We start from the raw sequence: 21895 nt of genomic DNA, 5'->3' as shown, positions 1-21895 counted from the left end.
TTGAAAACAGAAGAAGTCAGTAAGGTTCCCTGGATCTAACCTCTGAATCCCTTTTAACCACAGCGAAGGTGACCCTGTAATCTGACCTCTCTGGAGCTGGCTGATCAGAAAAATCATATTATTATCTCTGCATAACTACTGTATTCTCACTATGGGGAATTGTCATTGTTTTCCTTCTTTTTGAGCAGTGGTAAATGTCATGTGATTTCTCAACCCTTTTTTCTATTATGTATTTTCCTCTACTTAAAACCACCTTCCCAGTTAAATTAAATTAAATTTTAAAGACCAAAATAGTCGATCTTTCTCAGCCTCGCCCACGGGTTGAGAATAGCTTGTTGACGACACCAGCAGCCCACACTGCGATGTTGGTGGTAGCGGCTGCCAGAGCCGCACTGACAGCCCGCCCTCCTGCGGGGGTCCCTGGGTTCCCTCCCACCCTGGCGGGATGACAGGGAGTCGGGCGTGGACAGTAAAGGGTGCTCCCTTGGCAGAGACCAGGCCTCGGTTAGCACTCCATGGGCACGGGCCCTACTATGGATCATTACTCCCCTCAGTGGAGTGGCTGCTATGTGTGTGTCTGTGTGCATGCTTACCAGCTTGTGACAGAATGAGATGGCGGGGGGAGGGGGGGGAACTGAAAACTAAGCTATTAATATTGATATCACTCAACACATCGGGAGCCTCGCCACAGTTTTGGTGAGCCATTACACTGCGCCCTACATCCTTGAGTATTAAGTTAAAAAAAGAACAAACACAATAATTTAGCATTTACTAATCATTATATAATGCAGAGTCTGAGATTTGCACATTTGGCATTAACTAATATCATACAGAATACATATTATACATACAGCATTTCACTTGTTTTCTGCTCCTTTTTGCCAGGGAACACTAGAACGCAAGTACTAGCCCCCTGTTGTTGACCAAACATTGCACTCCTGCAGTTGTTTGCGAAACACCATCTATAATTTCCATTTCATTCATCATTGACAAAGCCATTATTCCTTTTCCATTTCACACCTAAACAACGCTGCGGCGTATTAACTTTGTGCAGGAAGAATAGTGAGGGGAACATTAAGAATCCGGTGAACGATGAATACTAATCGCATGTTTAACTTAAGATCCCCTCCCTGTGGATCTCTGCGCGGGAATCGGCTCTGCCTCTCACACGGGAGCCATGGAGGGAGAGTGGTGAGGCTATCGCCTGACTAATACGGAGTTATCGCTATTATTGGAGATGTAGGATGGATTGGTTAACTGCTCGGAGCCGACAAACGGGACCCTGCTGAGTTGTAATCTCATTTAACACCTCTTGAATTGCTCAAAGGTGTGTGTTTTGAAAAGTTTGCTCCCCTGTGTGCGTGTGTGAGCGCGCCGGGGGGTGGGGGGGGACGCGAAGCTGTTCCCGTACCAGCTATTAGTCGCCCAGGAGTGGCTAATCTGCAACGGCTGCTGTCACAGCCCCGCCGTGGCTCCACTCATTTCCAACCCGGTAACGCGCACTAACCAGAAGGTGTTTTCAAACGTCAATCAGTCCAAGTTCTGGATCCCACTGAGCCTTTTCAAAATTTCAATTTCATTTAAATCAAAGTAACCAAACCCTCGTGGCTCTCCTCTCGTTTGCTGCCCTCAGAGCACGGTGGTGGTGGAGAAGTCCATCCAGGACCTGATGAGCCTGATGCAGGACCTGAGTGCCTACTCCAACCAGTTCCTTGAGATGGTCTGCGACAAGCTGAAGGAGTACAAGGACATCTGCAACTCTGCTTACAGGTAAAAGAAGAAGACCGAGGAGGGGGATGGCTCACGTTAACTATTTTTGTTTTGCCATTTTTGTAACATTAACATTTAATTGAAACGTTTGGGGGGAAAAAAGTGATTCTTCTGAAGCGTTTAATGATTCATTTTTTATTTCTAACACTGTCGTCCATCTGTGCTCCTCCGGGTTCATGTAACACCTGGCCAGGTGGAGGGGAGGGGAGGGGAGGTGGGGGTGTGGGTAGCGAATACGGAGGGATGGGAGGGAGTGAGCAACGGGCCAGGAGATGCAGGCAAAAGGAACGCAGACTGCTGGGAGTCCATCTGGACTCGGTCACAGGTCACCCTCGGCATCACCGGGGCCTCGGTGTGATAAAAAACAGCCCAACCGAGGCTGCCAAAATGTGTGTGTTTGTGTTCCTATTTGCACTTACGCATGAACAGGACTGTCCGTGTTAGGTGTGGATATGAACCCATCGAGCTGCGTGTGTGTGTCATGTACACGGGGCATTAGTTGAAGAACCAAGCAGTTTCTCCCACGAAGACATATGCACACAAAGCAAATATATTTTTGGCAGGCTGCCCCAATTTCACTTCACGCCAAATCAGGACTGCCCCTAAAAACACTCTGACGTCGCTCCTGTTCAGCTACCTGACTATTTAATGTCATGCAGTCGACTACTTCTAAGCCGCACTTGCTGCGTGGCAGTTTATCGCTGGACATTTTTTAAATCACCTTTTTCGGTGGAATTGCCCGATCGTGTCTCCTCTGATGATCTTGTTAACAGTACGTATGTTGCGTCGTGCAAGCTCACCCCGTCCGTACGACATCCCCGTCGGTCTGTGTGTCGACAGGGGCGTGGTCAAGTGTGAGGAGAAGCTCACCATCAGCGCCTCCTGGTCCAAAGACGAGGACATCAGTCGCCTACTCCAGTCGCTCCCAAACTGGGCCAACATGGCCCAACCCAGACAGGCGCGGCAGAAGAGAGAGGACGAAGAGGACTTTACCCGGTAAGCACACACACAAAACATATGTACGCCTTCATTTAAATGGGCAGTTGGAGTTTACACATTTGCAATTCTGTCGTACAAAGACAGCTATTAAGAGTAGAGTAACAAGTGCAAACTATACACACACACACACACACACACACACACACAAGGAGAAGTAGACATGCACCACCACACTTGAGCAATCAGGCAAATAGTCCCTCCCCCTCGTCTTTGCTCTTTTATTTGCATAATATCGAACCCTCCGTTGTTGACTAAGATGCACCCATAAAAGAAGTCATGATTGCTCTTTTAAACACCCTCAATCTGAAGGAAGTAAGGAAAAACAAAATAGGAAAATATAAGCAGAGCAGACGGAGGAGATGGGGGGGGGGGAGGTGGGTCAGTCTTATCAAAATTGCCTTTGAAAGTGCGCACTCTTCAGGGAACACCGGAGCTCATCGAAGCGGAATACTAAAGTAAATAAATAAATTGGTTATGTGGCCGAAGAAAGTCAATCTGCTGTGTGCACGCTCCCTCCCACACTCCCTCTCGTAAACTCCCAAATACACACACACACACACACAGAGGGCTCAGCGATAGCAAGAAGGGGGAGACAATAACACTGTTTGATTTGAGAGCCGTGGAGGTTTTCATCGCTATGAAACGCGGATTAGCTTCTGCACGACTGGCAACCCAGTGCGTTAATGAAGCCTCATTAATAAACTACCCGTGGCTATGTGTGTCTGGCGCCTCTTCTCACCCATTTGTTGTTCAAAGGATCTTGATCTTGTGGGCACCCCGGTGACTCAGGAGGCCGCAAGTGTGCAGCACTGCGGTGTTGAGGTTGAGCGGTGTCCTGCTTCCCACCCCCCCCAAACTCCCCCTCTCATGTTTGTTGCTAGTCGCCAGATTTGGTTGTTCTTCCTAAACCACCAGCGCTTGTAAATATAATAAAAAGAGGGGGGGTTTGATCTGTAAGCCTTTGTTTTTCTACCCTGTAAATCTCTGCCGTCTGTTTGTGTCCCGCTTCTAAAAGTTCTCCATCGTCTGTCGTCCCGTCCCTCCCCCCCTCACCCCTTTGACTGTTTAGCCAAGAGCAACTTCCTCCTTTTAAAGTCCCTTTGTTGACACAGGTCTTCGATCACTGTAACTTTCTTTCTTACTGGCATCTTTCTCTAATTGTTCTTCGAAACATTTGTGCATCCCTGCTCTTGTTTCATTCCCACATCGCTGTGCCCTTAAACCTCTTTGAATAAACACACACTGTGTAAACATAGACAAACATTTGCACATGCATTACTTTCAGCAATCCATTATGTTTTATTTTTTGAAAATTGACTTCTATTGCATTTATGTAAACCACTCGCTGCCTTTTATACTTGTTGAGTCTAATCGGCAAAGCGGTAGTCGTTGTCTGCAAACTTGCCGTAGACTGATTATAGGCCTTTTCACCGTCGTACCTCAAACATTATAATTGCCTTTCGTCGGATAGCTTTGAGTGACGTCCGAGTAATGTTTTCTCTGCGTCGCACAGGGCGGCGTTCGCCAAGGAGTCTGAGGTGCTCACCGGGAACCTCGGAGACAAGTTGATCCCCCAGAACGAGATCCTGCGGGACGTCAGTGACCTGAAGGCTCTGGCCAACCTTCACGAGAGCATGGAGTGGCTCGCCAGTCGCCTGAAGACCTTCTTCACCAACCTGCCTCACGCCTCCAGTAAGTAAGGGCGGCACTCGGGATGTGGAAGTGATTGAGACAGACGGTCAGTTGGTAATTTCCACGGACCAGGTCGTGGTCTACTACACCGGACGACTTGTCGCCCCTCCTCGTCGAAAGCTATTTGAGACGTGAGGGCATTCAAATTGTTGCACCCAGTTGTAAACCCCCCCAAAAATGAGAATTGGAAATAGTATTTGGAAAGTTACAGAAAGTCAGACGGGGTCGGCAGGATGTTGGTGAGGTGTTTCTTCCACCGCACGGTACGACTCGACTCCTATTGCATCATTACCATCGACTAGAATGGTGGCTAGCGCCAGCTGCTCATTGGTTTCACCAATGAATGAATTAAATATTAATGAAGAACATCACCCTCACCTCATCTTTACTCACATTTGGTCATTTTACTTCATAATTAGCATAATTAGCCTGTCATATGTATGCATAGATATAGACATGACAACATGACATGCCAGAATGTGCAGTGATCTCCGTATGGGATTCTTCCCCAACATCACACTATATGTATGTATATATATACATATGTATATATACATATCTCAAAGTGTGACTCGGTTGACGCAATTAAATCAAGTAAAAGGTTTGTGATAGTGTTGACAAGCTCATTTGCATATTCAGTAGATTTGCACCTACGTGCGCGCACTGACGCCGACGCAGACATCTGTTGCTGTCAACTTGATTGTTGCCTTCAACTCTGACACAGAAATGCTGCTCGGCAGATGGTCGCACTGCACCGACAACTTGATTCTCCTTCCTGTTGTTTTCTCCATTCCCCAGTTTCTGGTTGTTGATTTATTTTCCCCTCCCAAGTGTTGTGGACAAAAATACAACCACTCAGGTGCGCCGGTGTGATTTCGCATTACGTCCAACAGATTTAAGGAGCATGGATGTTTAGTACAGCCTGAACAGACACCTGGAGAGCAATCTGACATCTGGGACATTTCTTTTAAGGAGACGTCGCTGCCAGTCTCTCGGGTCATGACGTTATTGATAAGAATACACTGCGGGTTAACAAAAACATTGTCTGGATGGATTATCGAGGGTCGCGGTAAGGGTTGTGCCGAGTTTCCTCATCCTCGGCTGTGGCACTTTTGTAGCTACACTTCTTACTTGTGCCTCATTAGGTTTTTGTTTGAGTGCGTTATTATCACACACTCATTACCTTCACGACTGGAGTTGTCAAAGAGGACACACACACACACACACACATTATCTTGGCTCTATCTCCGCGGGTGTGTGTAGGTCATATCACTTATTAACAGTGTTGCTTTTCTCCTCACTATGACGTTAGGCACATGGTAAATCGCTCTATAGAGCTCCTCTCATATTGTCTTTTTCTTCTTTAAGTCTTTTATTTCAACATCACATCACAGCAGTCCCGTTAATCTCTCTCACAGTCGGGCCAGCTTGGAATTTGTTGTGTAACTTGTTGGTGCAGTCTTTGATTTGTGTCATTTAAAACTACAGTGTGAATGTGCAGCACGACATAATCTGATGTCGCACTATTTCTTCCTCATGTTTACTTAATATACTGTTTGTGTCGTGCTGAACCGCCCATTCAATATTTAAGATTAAAAACCTCATAGAGCTGAATTTGAAAGAGAAAGCGCTACCTGCTATGGTCACAACTCTCGCATATGTCAGTCGATCTCTTTCAGGCATGAAATAATTAAACGAGAATATTCAGATATTCTTGTTTGGACTCGTCACTTCACTTCATCTTCTTTTTTTTAACTGTTGCCCTCCCTCCAACTCCCAGGCCAGCTTTCTCCGTTTGTTCACAGATAAGAATTCAATAAAAGTACGGGAAGGGACGTGACATAATTATCATTAATTCCGACGGGTGGCACTAATGGGAAGGACATGCCAGTCACTTATCATGCCGGGACAGCCTCCGCATTGTTCATTATTTAGTGTTTGCCGAGCTGATGACCAACTACGTGTGCGCTGTTTTGGGTCTCGGTGTGTGCGGGTGTACATAAGCACGCACTGTGTAAGATGGGACAAGGGTACGGCGGGGGGGGAAAAGGACCCGCCTTATCTCATCCTCCACCCTCAGCCCCCCCACCCCCCTCACCCAGTGCCTCACGTCTTTGCCTCTCCAAATTGGATTTTATATTACAGAAGCAATCAGGTATGAACAAGTCATTTTCCTCTCCCCTTTTTATTTTCTTTATTTCATTCCTCTTTCTGACATCACTGCCTCACTCTTTCTTTGAATTCCCTTATTTTCTTTTTTCTCTTCTTTGCCTCTTTCTGCCCTTCCTCATTCCAATCCCAGTGGGGGGGGGGGCTCTGGTCTCTCTTTTCTTTGAGTGGTGCGGGTCCAGTGGATTCTGTCCATGGCTGGATAATCTCTTCAGTGGATGTTTGGTTTGGTCCCCTTCCTGTGTGATTGAATCCTTCTGTGTGTGGTTTTGTAGTTACACATTGTTATTCTCTGAAGTATGAAAAATACATTTAAGTTATTTTATACTTACTGCTTTGAATATCTGTGAGTGTCTGATTTGTTTCTGTGTGTGTGGGTGCATATATGCAGACAGTCCAGGATGGTGATTTGCCGTGAAGGTGGCTGCAGAGAGGGTCTTATCACCCATCTGGTCGCAGGACTGGACTTCTAATCCACTCTGACAATATTTACCCGCCAGCACGCGCGCACACACACACACAGATGCCTGAAGGGCAATGTGAGTTTGTCAGCCTTTTTTGTTTGTTTAGACATTTTAATAATATTTGCCGGTGTGGTCGCCACGCTGGATGTCTGTGTGCTACAACATCAACCAGCATATAGGGGATCAAGAAAATACTTTTTTCCTTGCAGACTTTTTGCTGCCAAGCAACACTTAATTGTCTTGTGTGCAAATGTTGGCGTTGGTGTCGGAGGCCTGACCATCGTTAGACAGGAACGCGCCTGCAGTCGGTGACACGGGGGAATAAGTTCCCCCTCTCTCTACAGTAGCTGCTCTGCTGCATGCGGAGGGCTTATGGAATACACTTTTTTTTTAACCTTGACAATGGCGAGTGCAGGTCTTCCCCTTCGGCTATTTGACTGAGAACTCATCCACCGCAGACGCCTGTGGGACACGTTGCCACGGGAGAAGATGGTGTTGTTGTTTTTTTCAGTGTGAAATATTGTCTTTGGTTCCATCCATGTGGGTTTTTATTATTTTCTGTCCAAATAGCCCAGCTATGTATCTTGCGTTCTTTCTCCTTATAGGATGCTATTAAGCAGGATCTTCACATAGACAAATGTATCAGTCTGTCTCCGTGGTGAACTCTCTTGCCTCTCGCTTTCTCTCCGGACAGAAGTTGAGATCCCCGTGTTCATGTTCATCCTCCACCGGAGGCAGCAAGTCATTTATGAATCATTCATCATTCCACCACTGCCGGGTACCGTCCTATCTCCATTTTTGCTCCTCATTACCCCTTTTTTGGCCTTGTTTAACCAAAGTATATCATGATTTTTATCAAATACAACCATCTGGATGTCTCAATGGCACTGACAAATATCAAGTGATGTTGTTGTGTTGCATTCCTGATGTGTTGTTTATCCCCTTAATCGCACTTCAAAGAGTGCAAGATTAGCTTTGTGTTCATATGAATTGTCCGTATGTATGTATGCATGCATGGATGCTGTATATGCTTTGTTAGAATATGAATTTCATCGCTGATTTTCTCCCCTAAAGCCCGCCACCCTCACCGTCTGCAGATGGCGAGGGGCAGACGTTTGCATTAGACGAGCTGAAGAAATAATTGGATAAGCACAGCGCCCATGTGTGTGCGCGCGCATACCTACACACGAAGGCGCAAAGGGATACATGACAAGCGCATGCTTATCCTCACATCTCGTCCGCAGAGCAGTGTTTCCCCTAGGTTTCCAACTTGGGGGCGGGGGGGGGTGCAGTAGTCAGGCCAACCGCGGACAGGGGTGGGAATACCGTTGCCCTCTGTTCCCATACAGCGTAAGAAAAAGAGGGCAAGAAAGATGTCCGTCAGGACCAATGAGCTGTCTCCTTTCGCCTTCCCCCCCGACTCTAATGGTGCCCCCCCCCATGCTGCGACCCATCCCTCGCACCATCAAAGCACTGAGGCAATAGGGAGGGAGGGTGAACTCAGAACCTGTCACTGTGTGTGCGCGCGCGCGTGTGGGTTTTTTTCACGAATGCCCCCTGGAGAGACCTCCAGCAGTGTGTGCCGCAGCGAGGCCTTTTTTCCTTTTCTTTCTATCCGCTGCCTGAGCGAGCGACGTGAGTGCAACGCACATGAGAGGAAGCAGAAGTCTCCCAGTCACTTTCTCACACTCGCCCCGTCTCGCGAACAAAACACAGCCCGAGCTGAGACAAGGTGAAAAGGGCTTTATTTTAACACGGGTGCTTTAAGACTATGCATAGATATCCAAAGGGCAGCTGTACATCTGTATGAACAAACCGGACCAGACACTTGTTGCGTACCATCACGCTGCCAATCGTCATAAATAGTCACCGATTGTTTGGCGCGGCCCACCGGCTGCTCAGCTGCCTCCTGACTGTGGCAGTGTTGTGTTTCAGTGCCGCGTTCTGTATCTATTAACGATCTGATAAGACGACGAGGGGGAATAAACAACATCCGCTATAGACAATCGTGCGAAGTCTATTAACGTCATTGTGCTCCGTTCCCTTGAGAAATCGCCGTGGATTCCGTCCGTCAGGACCAATCTCGTTTGTTGCTCCTGTGGCTCAGTAAACCAGATTAAAATTAATATTGCCATCATCAAGATCTAATCCTGGGCTCACATTTCTTCTGCTGCTGTGTGACAACATCATGACTGTTCATTTTGTGTATTGTTTGGGTCTGATCATTATATAGTTGGGAAAAACAAAGATTATGGGCCTAAAATGTTAACCATGCTATCCACTTATTATCTCCATTAATAGTGGTGGTTCCATTAGTGGTAATAAAAAAGGGAATTTAGGCTCCACATTTTGGGTTTACTGACTTTTTAGTGCCGCAACAAATGAGAGAGGACGCATTTGGACTTGTTGAAACTGGGCGATTAGTGTTTAGAAGTCAGAAATCGGACATGTGTATATACACTCACCGGCCACTTTATTAGGTACCCCATGCTAGTAACGGGTTGGACCCCCTTTTGCCTTCAGAACTGCCTCAATTCTTCGTGGCATAGATTCAACAAGGTGCTGGAAGCATTCCTCAGGGAGTTTGGTCCATATTGACATGATGGCATCACACAGTTGCCGCAGATTTGTCGGCTGCACATCCATGATGCGAATCTCCCGTTCCACCACATCCCAAAGATGCTCTATTGGATTGAGATCTGGTGATTGTGGAGGCCATTTGAGTACAGCGAACTCATTGTCATGTTCAAGAAACCAGTCTGAGATGATTCCAGCTTTATGACATGGCGCATTATCCTGCTGAAAGTAGCCATCAGAAGTTGGGTACATTGTGGTCATAAAGGGATGGACATCGTCAGCAACAATACTCAGGTAGGCTGTGGCGTTGCAACGATGCTCAATTGGTACCAAGGGGCCCAAAGAGTGCCAAGAAAATATTCCCCACACCATGACACCACCACCACCAGCCTGAACCGTTGATACAAGGCAGGATGGATCCATGCTTTCATGTTGTAGACGCCAAATTCTGACCCTACCATCCAAATGTCGCAGCAGAAATCGAGACTCATCAGACCAGGCAACGTTTTTCCAATCTTCTATTGTCCAATTTCGATGAGTTTGTGCAAATTGTAGCCTCAGTTTCCTGTTCTTAGCTGAAAGGAGTGGCACCCGGTGAGGTCTTCTGCTGCTGTAGCCCATCTGCCTCAAAGTTCGACGTACTGTGCGTTCAGAGATGCTCTTATACCCACCTTGGTTGTAACGGGTGGTTATTTGAGTCACTGTTGCCCTTCTATCAGCTCGAACCAGTCTGGCCATTCTCCTCTGACCTCTGGCATCAACAAGGCATTTCCGCCCACAGAACTGCCGCTCACTGGATGTTTTTTCTTTTTCGGACCATTCTCTGTAAACCCTAGAGATGGTTGTGCGTGAAAATCCCAGTAGATTAGCAGTTTCTGAAATACTCAGACCAGCCCTTCTGGCACCAACAATCATGCCACGTTCAAAGTCACTCAAATCACCTTTCTTCCCCATACTGATGCTCGGTTTGAACTGCAGGAGATTGTCTTGACAATGTCTACATGCCTAAATGCACTGAGTTGCCGCCATGTGATTGGCTGCTTAGAAATGAAGTGTTAACGAGCAGTTGGACAGGTGTACCTAATAAAGTGGCCGGTGAGTGTATATATATTTTGATTTTTTTTCTGGGTCTTTAACTACTGCAAATTACTCTGGGCTGCAATTTTTCCCATCACACACACACACACTTGAGAGGCATACTCAAGAAGTCCGTTAATTGGCAAGTTAGTTCAAAGCATAGAAGCACTTCTGCATACACAGCCCCAAACATTGCATGGAAACATTTTAATAGGAAACACAGTCTCAGGCATTTTTCTCTATGTGGACACACCGGCGATAAGCGTGGCTGTCAGAGTGATGTCACAGGTGTGTTTGCTTTGTTGATTGGATGATGGCACAGATCCCCCCCTCCCCCCCCTTCCTCGCTCTGTTTAAGTAAGCCAATAGTTTCTCTTCTTATCGGTGACGGAAGCTCATATTCGTCAGCACAAACGGACGCTTAAAGGACGGATGAACGCGTTTGTGTCGGCCTTACTTTAAACTTTTACTCCGCGAGCGCACGCGTGTGACCTTCGGAAGGGCAGGAAGAGTAACTGGGGAGCTGGCTTTGACTGCGGCACATCGATCGTGGACCCCTGCATTCTGCTGCTCAACAGTCACTCCTCGAAAACACACACACACACACTCGCCTCATTGACCAAACAGACTTACATATGACTGACGGGAGCAATTTCTCTCCCTTTCCACTACTTGCTAATTTATGGCCATTGATCTGCTGAATTGATATACACTAATTGTGCTCCCTCGCTCTCTCTCATACACATACACACACACACAGGGGTGTTTTGTGCGGTTCAAGTGACACGAAGTCTGTGTTATGTGGAGGCTAAGCTAAAGGTTTCCTTGTGTCTGAATGAGCTGGTGTAACTTTCACTGCCTGATCATGTTGACACGGCACAACATGTATTCCTTTAACTTTAAAGTATGATCCTGTGTGTGTGTGTGTGTGTGTGTGTGTGTGTGTGTGTGTGTGTGTGTGTGTGTGTGTGTGTGTGTGTGTGTGTGTGTGTGTGTGTGTGTGTGTGTGTGTGTGTGTGTGTGTGGGGGCACGGGAGGGCACGGGAGTCGGGGTCAACTGTGGAGTCACAGCTCTGGAGCTAAAGGGGCTTCAGAAGCTTGCTGGGGCAACTCTCCAACAGCACTCAGATCACCGTTGTTTTGTTTTCCTGTCCATTCCGTCCACCCAGGTGTGTCTCCGTGCTCGGCGGACAGCCAGGTGGTCGGCGAGAGCGAGCGGAGCAGAGAGCAGATTCTCCAGACCCTGAGTGACCTGTCGAGGGGGTTCCAGGATATTGCAGACCGCTGTCTCCTGGTCTTGCACCTGGAGGTCAGGTATGTAGGGGGGGGGGGGGAAGAAACTCACACCCACACCTGGCAGAGATGTCAGGAAGGAAAACCTGCGTAGGGTTTTCCATTTTCTGGCAGAATCATTCCGAATGCACCAGAATCTTTGTTCCTGTTGGACTCTAAATCTTTAGGAGAGCTTAATTTTAAATGGAAGTCTTATAAATTAATTATCTTGTTCATTTTAGGGTATTCATTTTCTGTAAGGCTATGCTTGAAACCACCATTATAACTTCTACATGGTGCTCAGGTTACATTTTTCAAAATGAACCCAAAAAGCCCACAGCGGCGGGATGTAAAAAAAACAACAAAAAAAACAACTCCACCCAATGTTCACCACGTAAGCCGGCCGAGTGGCGGCATCTTGATGCGTTCCAAGTGCCGATGTGCCGCTGTCTTCTCTTCAAGGTTGGATGCATGTTAACTCAACAGAAAGGCGGCGTGTTTAATTACATTTGCGCCCCCGGACTGCCACAGCCTGTCTGGCGCACCTTGATCAGTATCTCCCGTCTGCGCGATGCGCTTCAGACGAGGCGCGTCGCACTTTCATCTTCGGGCTGCGTTCACTTGCGTCTCTCGTGTCACTTCCCGGCCCAACGAAACACGGATTGTGACAGTGGGGGCTTTAAATCGTTTTAAAGCTGCTACCATCACACTGTACAAGCTTAGAAGGTCTTTCGTTAAATGTCACCATGAAGGCAGAGGTTCAGGAGTTCACTTTATTCTTTCTCCTCTTAAATATTTGTTTGTGTGAATGTCAATAACCAAGTTAATTTACCACACCATATACCGCCTCACCCGCTAATGGTCCTCCATCATCCCTCCCCCCTTGATTCCATCCCTCCGTGTACCACTATTTCCCTGAAGACTATTTTTTATGCAATATTGTTTATGATTTCAGCAGAATACCTTTCCCCGAGGCTGATGTCTAGCTATATGCTACACTCCATTGACTCTCCCCATCTAGTGAATTTCCCCTGATAGTGGTACCAGTTAAATGAAGCCATGAGCAAGAGACCAAGAGTGGAGGGAACAGGAGATGTGGGAGCGATGAGTGTGGAGGTTAAAAGTGATGGTGGGGGTTAAAGAAGGGAGATACAGTAGCTAAGTGGAAGAAATGATTGAATAGAGGGGGAGATGGAGGCTTTGGTGTAGTTGTTGGCTTTGCCTTAAGGAGGAATAGACGTTCACCCATATCATTTTATATCTTTTTGCTGAGGGCGCTGCAATGATGGAATTATGAGAGCATCATCTCGTTAAGTCGCGACAGACATGATCTCCGGACCCGAAGGAGCTCAGGATGTGATGGAGGTGTTTTAAAAAGGCAAAAAGATGTAGCAACCCCATTAAAGGATCTTCTAAAACGCACTCCTTCTACCGTTGCAGTCTCCCAAATGATATATAAATACAGATGGTATATTTGCATTGTTCACTAGATATGTTTTGTTGAGCCCCAGATTTATTTTTTATTTTTTTAACAATTATTAAAAGTTTGGGTGTTATTTTTCTGCCTTTTTCATTTTAAGTAAGTTAGAAATGAACTTATTTACTAAGGCCACAAAGCCCTGGAACACATCTTTTATTCACCTTACCCTGAAAAGAAATCTTGTTAAAATGAACGACAAAACGTATGATAGGCTCTATTTCAGGGGGGGGGAAAGGATCAGCGTCTCTGACATACTCTCCATTATTAACAAATGCTTATAAAGGCACAAAACAGGACTCGTGGTATAAAGAGGAATCAGACTTTCAAAGGTTGTTCTATTTGAATTCAAGACGGCTTTTTTTAATGTAGGCTTTGCATTTAATGCATGTGTAAGTATATTCAACGCCTCAAACTGTAATAATTAATAATAATTTGGCCCTGTCCTCGTCAGACTGCCCTTAACTAGCTCAATTCTTTGGCTAAATGATATCCGCGAGAGATGTAGTGATAGGTGAGTAAGTGGATACGTTTTGAGTATCATCATTTATTCTAAATCAGGTATATAAATTGCTTCTTACTATTTGAAACTCTTAAAAAGAATATCCTTTGTACATTCTTTCCCCCGTGATATTTTCAATCAAATCAACAGTGAACTGTGAGGGAATTAACGAGGCACTTCTGGGGCATTAAAGGAAACGTCTGACCTGAAATGTAAAGAGAACAAAGTCAAGCATCTCATTTTCCCACTTTCTCCTTCCCTGACCCTCCACTTCGTCTCCGTCCAGGGTGCATTGCTTCCATTACCTGATCCCCCTGGCTAAGCAAGGCAATTATGCCATCGTGGCTAACGTGGAGAGCATGGACTACGACCCACTGGTAGTGAAACTGAACAAGGACATCTCAGCCATAGAGGAGGCCATGGGGGCCGCGCTGCAGCAGCACAAGTTCCAGTACATCTTTGAAGGTCAGCATGGACCCAGGGAGCGGAGGGGGGGGGGGGGGGTTCTCTCCTTTTGACTCTTCTCAAGCTGACAACGACAGTGTAAGACTACTTCCTCTTCCTCCTTCCTTTCACCAGGTCTGGGTCACCTGATCTCCTGCATTCTAATCAACGGGGCCCAGTACTTTAAGAGGATCAGCGAGTCCGGAATCAAGAAGATGTGCAGGAACATCTTTGTCCTCCAACAGAACCTCACCAACATCACCATGTCCAGGGAGGCTGACCTTGACTTTGCCAGGTGAGAGGTGTTTTATTTGATTATTTTACACATATCTTGCACGGTTCCTCCCTTCTGGCAGAGCGCATGCAGGGAAATTTCTTGAGTTTCTTAGAACATCAAGAAACTGAACGTCCGATGGAGAAAAAGGATGAAGTGATTGCGCCTTGGACAAACCTGCATCGACGAGATGAGGGCGAGGAAAAAAACGCTGAGAGACTCGACTTGTAGATGCACTTAGTCCAGACCCACACTTTCTGCAGTGTGACTTGGGAGAGGCTCGTAACCTTGTAGCGGAAGAGCTGGCAGCTGCCAACACTTTCTAAGTGCTCGCGTTTTTTCCTTTGCTTTTTGCCGTTGTCATGGCAATAAAGCCTCAGGACTTCCTCCTGAAACCCAAGATAATAATGACATTATAAATAGAGATATCAACACATATGAATGTGTCGCGATCTGTTCCACAAACACTGATCATGAATGAACATTTCTCGATAAGATACATCAAATATAGAATCAAATCAGCAGTGTTATGAAGTCTGAAATAGATGACACACGCTGTCTGGTGAACAGATCAAATCTAGTGGCGTTTTGGTGCGACCCTGTTACACACCTGCACAGACACACACACACGGGCATGCACAACGTCCTTTAAGTTCAGACAGCAACTACATCGATGCACAACGCTGGCAGATGGTCAGACAGATTGTCAAGCAAACTGTGTGTTTGTGCGTGTTGGTTTTTATTTTGTATTTGTACATTTATATTTTGTGAGTCTACCTGCTGTTGCAGTGATGTCCAGCCCTGACGGACAGGGATGGGGCAGGAGGAGGAGGGAGGGGGGGGGGGGGGCAGCAATCAGCCCTCAGATGTCTTTGTGAAAAAGGAGGAGGGAGGGAGCAGAAGGGTGGATAGAGAAAAGAAGACGTACAGAGTCGGGTAATTCATAGTATTCATGTGTTCTTTTCTTCGCTCTGTCAGAAGCTTGTGTCCTTGACAGAAGAGTATGTGTGAGAGGAAGGGTGATGGAAAAGATGGAGTAAGAGAGGAGGGCCTGGGGGGAGGAATTGAAAAACTAAGTGAAAGGGAGTTCTAGAAAAGATGTCTTTAATAGAAAAAGGCATAGTGGGGAGTAGCGGAGGAGAGCCTGGATAGAAAGAGAGCCTTGAGAGATGTAAGTGAGAGAGGCACAAATAGAGAAAAAGGCAAGTTCAGGGGGGGGAAGGTTGAAATATGGGAAGGGTATTTGACGAGAAGGACACATGAACACTTTTATTCGCCCAATTCTTACATGTAATGACTTTGTGCCATCCGCTAACTTTCCTAGCCTGGGTTTTTTCCCTCATCGTATACTTGTTGCGGTGGGACCCGTTGCCCTGCCATGCGGATCGATTTTAGCTCCTTTTCACGGCCCCCCCTGTGAGGGGATGGGTGCTCTCTCCGTTTGGACGTCGCCATTTTTCCCCGATGCGCCGTTTTTTTTTTTTTCCAAGCCAGGTCTCCCTCCGGGAAATGAACTGAAATGCCCCGAGCCGTGCTGGATGTGGAGGACCATCGCTTAGCGTGTTACTCCTACCCTCCGTCAACTTTGATTATGGAGAAAAGCCGGTGATGGCTTCTCTGTCTTTTCTCTCTCTTTCTCCCGCTCTCTGATTACGAGGCGTGGGCGGTGTGGAGGTGTTGATTGGGAATTGCAGACCACATTGTTTACACATTCATGGCTTTTTGGATTGGTCGGCCTCCGGCTACAAGACACACACACACACACACACACACACACACACAGACACACGTGATATGTATCCCTTGCTCTCACCCATGCACAGACTCTCAGCCAAAGCCAATCAGCATGTTCAAATCACCATATTTATATTTAGGCCATGAATATTCATGAAGCACGCTTCGTAGCACACACCTGTGAGTGGAAGTGACCGTACAACCTGTGTAAGGAAATATGACATAAAGTAATGCATTTGTTGCTTGCCAAAAGACCATTTTTTCAAGGTTTCCTTTTCAGAAGATGTATCAAAACCTTATAGACTTCAGGTCTTACCTAAATTAACAAGGGACTAAAAGTCAAATATTCATCAGTACTTTATTCCCCCCCCCCCCCCCCCCCCACACCTCCAGAAGGACCTGAGTGAGATGAGGAACGAAAGAAAAGGTTCACAGCGGGGAGGCCTGCTTTTGAGAGGGAGAGAGAGAGGGAGAGAAGATCTTCGACTGTATACTTTTAGGTTCCTGTGAATGTTTTTGGTGGTTTTTGCGGCATCTGTGCACTTGTGAGAGAGAGAGAGAGAGAGAGAGAAGGGCACAGTAATAACCATTGATCTGAGTTAGAACTAAGGAGAAGCCCGGTAACCTGCACTGCAGAACTCATAAAGACACACACCATCTCACCTCTCTCTCTCTCTCTTTCCCTCTCTCTCTCCATCATAGAATGTGAAGAACGATGGGGAAACAGTGCGCCCTTGTGGCTGCACATCGTTCCACCGTATCTCAATTGTTGTCACAGTGTTGAGACTCACACGCATGTGTACAATTTTGTGCGTCTGTAAGGCAGGTCTTGTGCCTTTCTGTCAGGATGTTTGCCAGCGGCATCAGACTGGGGGGGGTCATGGTCACACGGTCACAACCACGCACCTGAACGTCGGCGCACAAGTGGACCAACACAGACCATCTGCTCAGAATGCAGTTCAGTGGCTCTGCAGAACTGTGGCACCGCAATGTCACATCTGTGTGTGTGTGTGTCTGTGATGACTGCGCCCTCGACCTTATCACTCCGTTGAGATCTGCTCATTGTCCACCTCTGCCGCTGCTTTCTAGTTCAATTACAGAGGCAGCGGTGAGATAACGGTGATGTTGTTGGTGAGTCTTTTAGACTGCAATTGTTCCAAAGGAAGACCCAAAAAGTAGCCTAAAATAATAAGCTGTCAACGAGATTCAAAATCTGAAGCATGTATTGTTTCCTCGGGAAACAAGGGCACTTTAAAGAAAATGGTTACTATTGTCATCACAGACCAGGTAAGGTGTGTGTGTGTGTGTGTGTGTGTGTGTGTGTGTGTGTGTGTGTGTGTGTGTGTGTGTGTGTGTGTTATACAGCAAAAGCGAAGTACCCGTTTGTCCGTGTAAATATATTCTCTCTCTGGCGTGGTAGCATTTAGTTGTTTATTTTTTTTCCACAGAGTCATAACAAACTTACGACACACACACACGCGCGCTGGAGCTCTGTGCTGCCTGCTGACCCGTGCTGCCTGGATCCCGGGCTGTCATAACATCCTTAGCTAACTCACGGGGCCCTTTACCCCATGGCTAAGCTAAACAGCGGTCTGACAGGCCCACTGCAGAGTTCAGACCAAGGCACCCACCTGTCTGCCACTGGAAATTATCGCGGCGCCCGAGTGTACGTGTGTGTGTATCTCGTACAAGAACATTGTGCACTACGTGCCGTCCCGAAGCGTAGTGGCCAAGTGTGTGTGTGTGTGTGTGTGTGTGTGTGTGTGTGTGACTCTGTGTCGAGGTGGCGGGCTGGTGTGTCTACAGAGGATGTGGCGATAAGTACTGGTGACGGCCATGTCAGGAGGTAGTGAGTGTCAACAGATAAATCTGTTTGTATTTAGGCCTGACCTCGGTACACTGTCACTTTGCTCTGCTTCTGGCTCCCCTCCTGTCACCTCGTGTGTGTCTCTCTCTCTCTCTTCGTTCCTTCTTTTCTCTGCGAACGTCCACCACGCCTGCTCAATTTTTGTGAACAGATGTGTGTGTGTGTGTGTGTGTGTGTGTGTGCACACCTTGCAGCATGTATTTATGCCGTGCACAAGCATGACGGGACTGGTCTTTGCTGATGAAGTCTCTGGAGCAGACCTTTTCCTCATTACCGGATGAGAGACCAATGTGCTGCCTTGGAGAGGGCGAGAGAGAGCGAATGGAGGGAGAGGTACTTCAGAGAGACATCGAAAAGGGCAGAAGGGCGTAAAGACACTAAACTGGTTTATTTGAAAACAGCATCCGACAACACCAGCAAATCGCTTCGTAAAGATCCCTCACATTATCATTTACATTTCACACTTAAAGAGAGGGAGACAATCGGAGTCTGTTAAAACAGCAACGGGCTTCGCCTCCCTCCTCCTCCTCCTCCTCCTCCTCCTCCTCCTCCTCCTCCTCATCTAGGCCCCCACTAACTAACGTGTCGCTCCAAACGCGCTGACGGAGGCAGCCTGAACCGGGTCCACGCCGGAAATGAGGGGCAATGAATTGTGCTGATTCCTGTCTTTCTCTTGCCTTGCATGTCCCCCCCACCCCTTCCTCATTATCCCCCGTGATCCTCGTACATACCGGCCTGTCCGATGCTACATCCACGCCCCATAAATTGACTTAATATTCTCTTGTATGCAAGGAAAGGGGAGGGGGGTGGCTAATTAAAGTCTAATCGGAAGTGCACCGTGGAGGCACGTTGCTGCTGACGCTCACGCACGCGGATTACCAAGCGGCGCCCTGAGAGATGGGACTTCAAGGGAAGAGGCAGGGATTCAGGTTCCATCAGCCAGCCATTTATTTAATGGAGAAAAAGAAAATAAGAAGTGTTATGGGTTTTCTCCGGGGGGGGGGGGTCTTTCTTGATGGAGGGGGGTGCTGAGAGATTTTAATCTTATTAACAGCGCTTACCCTGTATGGCAAATGGCTTTCCAACTGCTTGGGTAATGAACTGTTTGAAAGTGTTTTTTCGGCACACGCTAACGTGCATCACTACGACGCTCTCACACACACACACACACACACACACACACACACACATACACCAGCACTTCTTACACTTTCTCTTTCTGACACTTTGTGCTGAGCAAAGGCCGTATTGCCAGCTGTCTTCTTGAGACACACACACACACACACGCAGACAGTCCTCTGTAGCTGCAACGTCCTGTTTTGTTTTTTTAGATGCATAAACTGCAAAGTGGATTTCTTCAGTTATGAATGAGCATCAGTCGCTGTTTTTCCTCTATGCATCACTACCAGGTGAGTTATAGTTGCTATTATACCGATACCCTGACGAGATTTTTTTTTTTACTGTCACCCAGCAGCTACTGATGCATCATCAACAGAGCTTCCCATCAATTTTTTTTTTACTATTAGACAAATCCTAAAACGGAAAGGTATTCAATCATCAGGTTTTTGCTCAGATGCCGGAGAAAAAGTCTTTAGCTAACGAAACACAATATTCTACAATACCAACTGCGTCTGTTAACGCCCCTCCTGTGAATTCTTAAGCCTGTAGTGTCTTCAAAATGGCGGCAGCCCACAAGTGGCCTTTGTGTCGACTCGTCGGCTTTCACAACCGCGTCGTCTAGTCTTGATCACGTGACGCTGGTCTAGAAAGCTTTTCACTTCTGCCAAGTATTCCCGCTTCAGAGTCGTTAAAGTGGTGCCTATTTGAGAAGATGTTTTTTTTGCTTTGGTTAGGAAAACGTTGAACCTGAGTTTGGCGCTTGCCTGAGCGCTCACAGTGATGATTTGAGTTTTTTCGGGCATGTCCCACTGTGTGCATATCTTAAACTTACCAGTCTACCAGAAGGGTTTCCTTAATTGAAACGGCGAACTGCTTCTCGGCTCAGTCAGTCAGCCAGCCAATACTACTCTGAGATCATTTGTACTGGGATCAGTCCATTTTTTTTGGGGGGGGGGGGGGGGGGTTTAAAATGCGCATCCATCATTGATTGACCAGGATGGATATTTGACTGCGGGGTTGCCTTCTGTTCAAACACAATTCCCTCAAAAGAAGAAATATTTGTATTCGTCTCGGTTATGCGTGTTTTTCCCATTAGATGAAAGGAAATACGATATTCCTCAAGCAGCAGCCGGGTCTTTAGAGAACTGCTCACGCTTTTGATCTGGTGTTTTCCTGTGTGAGGTGCATACACAACCAGAGGCACAAACGGCTCAACCGGCTCAAACACCCCGACATTCACACACACCCACAGCGCATATCGTAATGAGATAAAACCACACGTGGGATCCGTCCTCATCCCGCTCTTTTTCCTTTCGTCTGTCTTTACCCCCCTCCCCCCCGGGTGAAGAGTAAACCATTGTGACCCTCATCAATATTGACAAGCGTATTCATGAAATGAGCTCAAGGATGGAAGGAAAAATACGAGACCTTGGCGATAAAATTGAGAGCAGGACGGCGAGCGAGACAGAATGCAAATGCTTTGATGACCAAGGGTATTTCTTGTCACGGGAAGGCCAAAAAAACCCCCAGATATTATGCACCTGTAGTCCTCACTCATCTCTTCAGTCATCACTCTTTTCTCCCCTCTCTTTGCATCCCGCCGTCTCCACTTCAATCAAAGTTGTCCCTAAGGTTACTTTTTCCTAGTCTTTTTCCTGCCGTCGAATCTCCTAAATGAGAGTGCATAAAACACCTGAACACAAGCTCCCTAAGTGCTCATTAAGGCCGTGTTAGCATCAGAAATGATCATCTCAAGAAAGGAATCGTTCTCAGGTGGGTGATGGCGCTAAACAAATGAGATGGAGAATGTTTTCTAACCAAAGTGCCTTTTTTTCCTGTTTTTTTGTTGTTGATATAACTGTGCCTTTTCTGGAAATGACTAAAGAACCCGATCGTCTTACTTTCATCTCCCACCGGCGCCACAGAGAGCTTAAACCCGCCTACTCCGTTGGCTCTGCTGGACATTAGGACACATCACACAGTTAATGCCAATAGCCCATAAAACTGTGTCGCGGTACCTTCACTGTCGCACAGCTGATTAATACGCATACGCTTCTCCTGCTACACGGGTGAGCCGTATTTCCATGTCCACACAGGAGCAGCCGCCCCGGTCCTCGCGATGCCTTCAGGCACAGTTGTGCGTTCAGTGTCACTGCGGGTTCTGGCAGCACTCAAAGCCCAACGCGCAATTTTTGTAGTTGTCTGAATTTAAAAAAAAAAAAAGAAATATATTTGAACTAATATTAATTAGAGGTCAGTTTTGAACTCAATAAATCAGAATATGAATCGCACACAAAATGTAAAAGTGGACAAAATAATTGGGCCGGCAGTTTGGCACATTCAAGCCGGTCTACTTTAAATACTTTTCATGGCTAACCATACAGCAAAGACCGCCCCTCTTTTACGAATCCCTTTTTTTATTTTTTGTTGCCCCAGCCTGCCTTTGGTTTGCAACCAT

At 46.8% G+C, this 21895-nt stretch overlaps 1 protein-coding gene across 1 annotated transcript in view; it reads left to right on the top strand.

Annotated features, from left to right (window-relative positions):
- exoc4 (exocyst complex component 4) overlaps window positions 1–21895 on the top strand; it is an 84894-nt gene that overhangs the window by 60013 nt on the left and 2986 nt on the right. The window contains exons 14-19 of the mRNA XM_037459794.2: window positions 1634–1770; window positions 2611–2766; window positions 4283–4461; window positions 11918–12062; window positions 14286–14464; window positions 14579–14738. Coding sequence (XP_037315691.1) covers window positions 1634–1770; window positions 2611–2766; window positions 4283–4461; window positions 11918–12062; window positions 14286–14464; window positions 14579–14738 — 956 coding nt within the window. The remainder of the gene's footprint in view (window positions 1–1633; window positions 1771–2610; window positions 2767–4282; window positions 4462–11917; window positions 12063–14285; window positions 14465–14578; window positions 14739–21895) is intronic.

This window comes from Pungitius pungitius, chromosome 2 (genome assembly GCF_949316345.1).
Source record: "Pungitius pungitius chromosome 2, fPunPun2.1, whole genome shotgun sequence".
Taxonomy (NCBI): domain Eukaryota; kingdom Metazoa; phylum Chordata; class Actinopteri; order Perciformes; family Gasterosteidae; genus Pungitius; species Pungitius pungitius.
The sequence above is the reverse complement of the archived record's forward strand: the minus strand, read 5'-3'. Positions and strand labels throughout refer to the sequence as shown.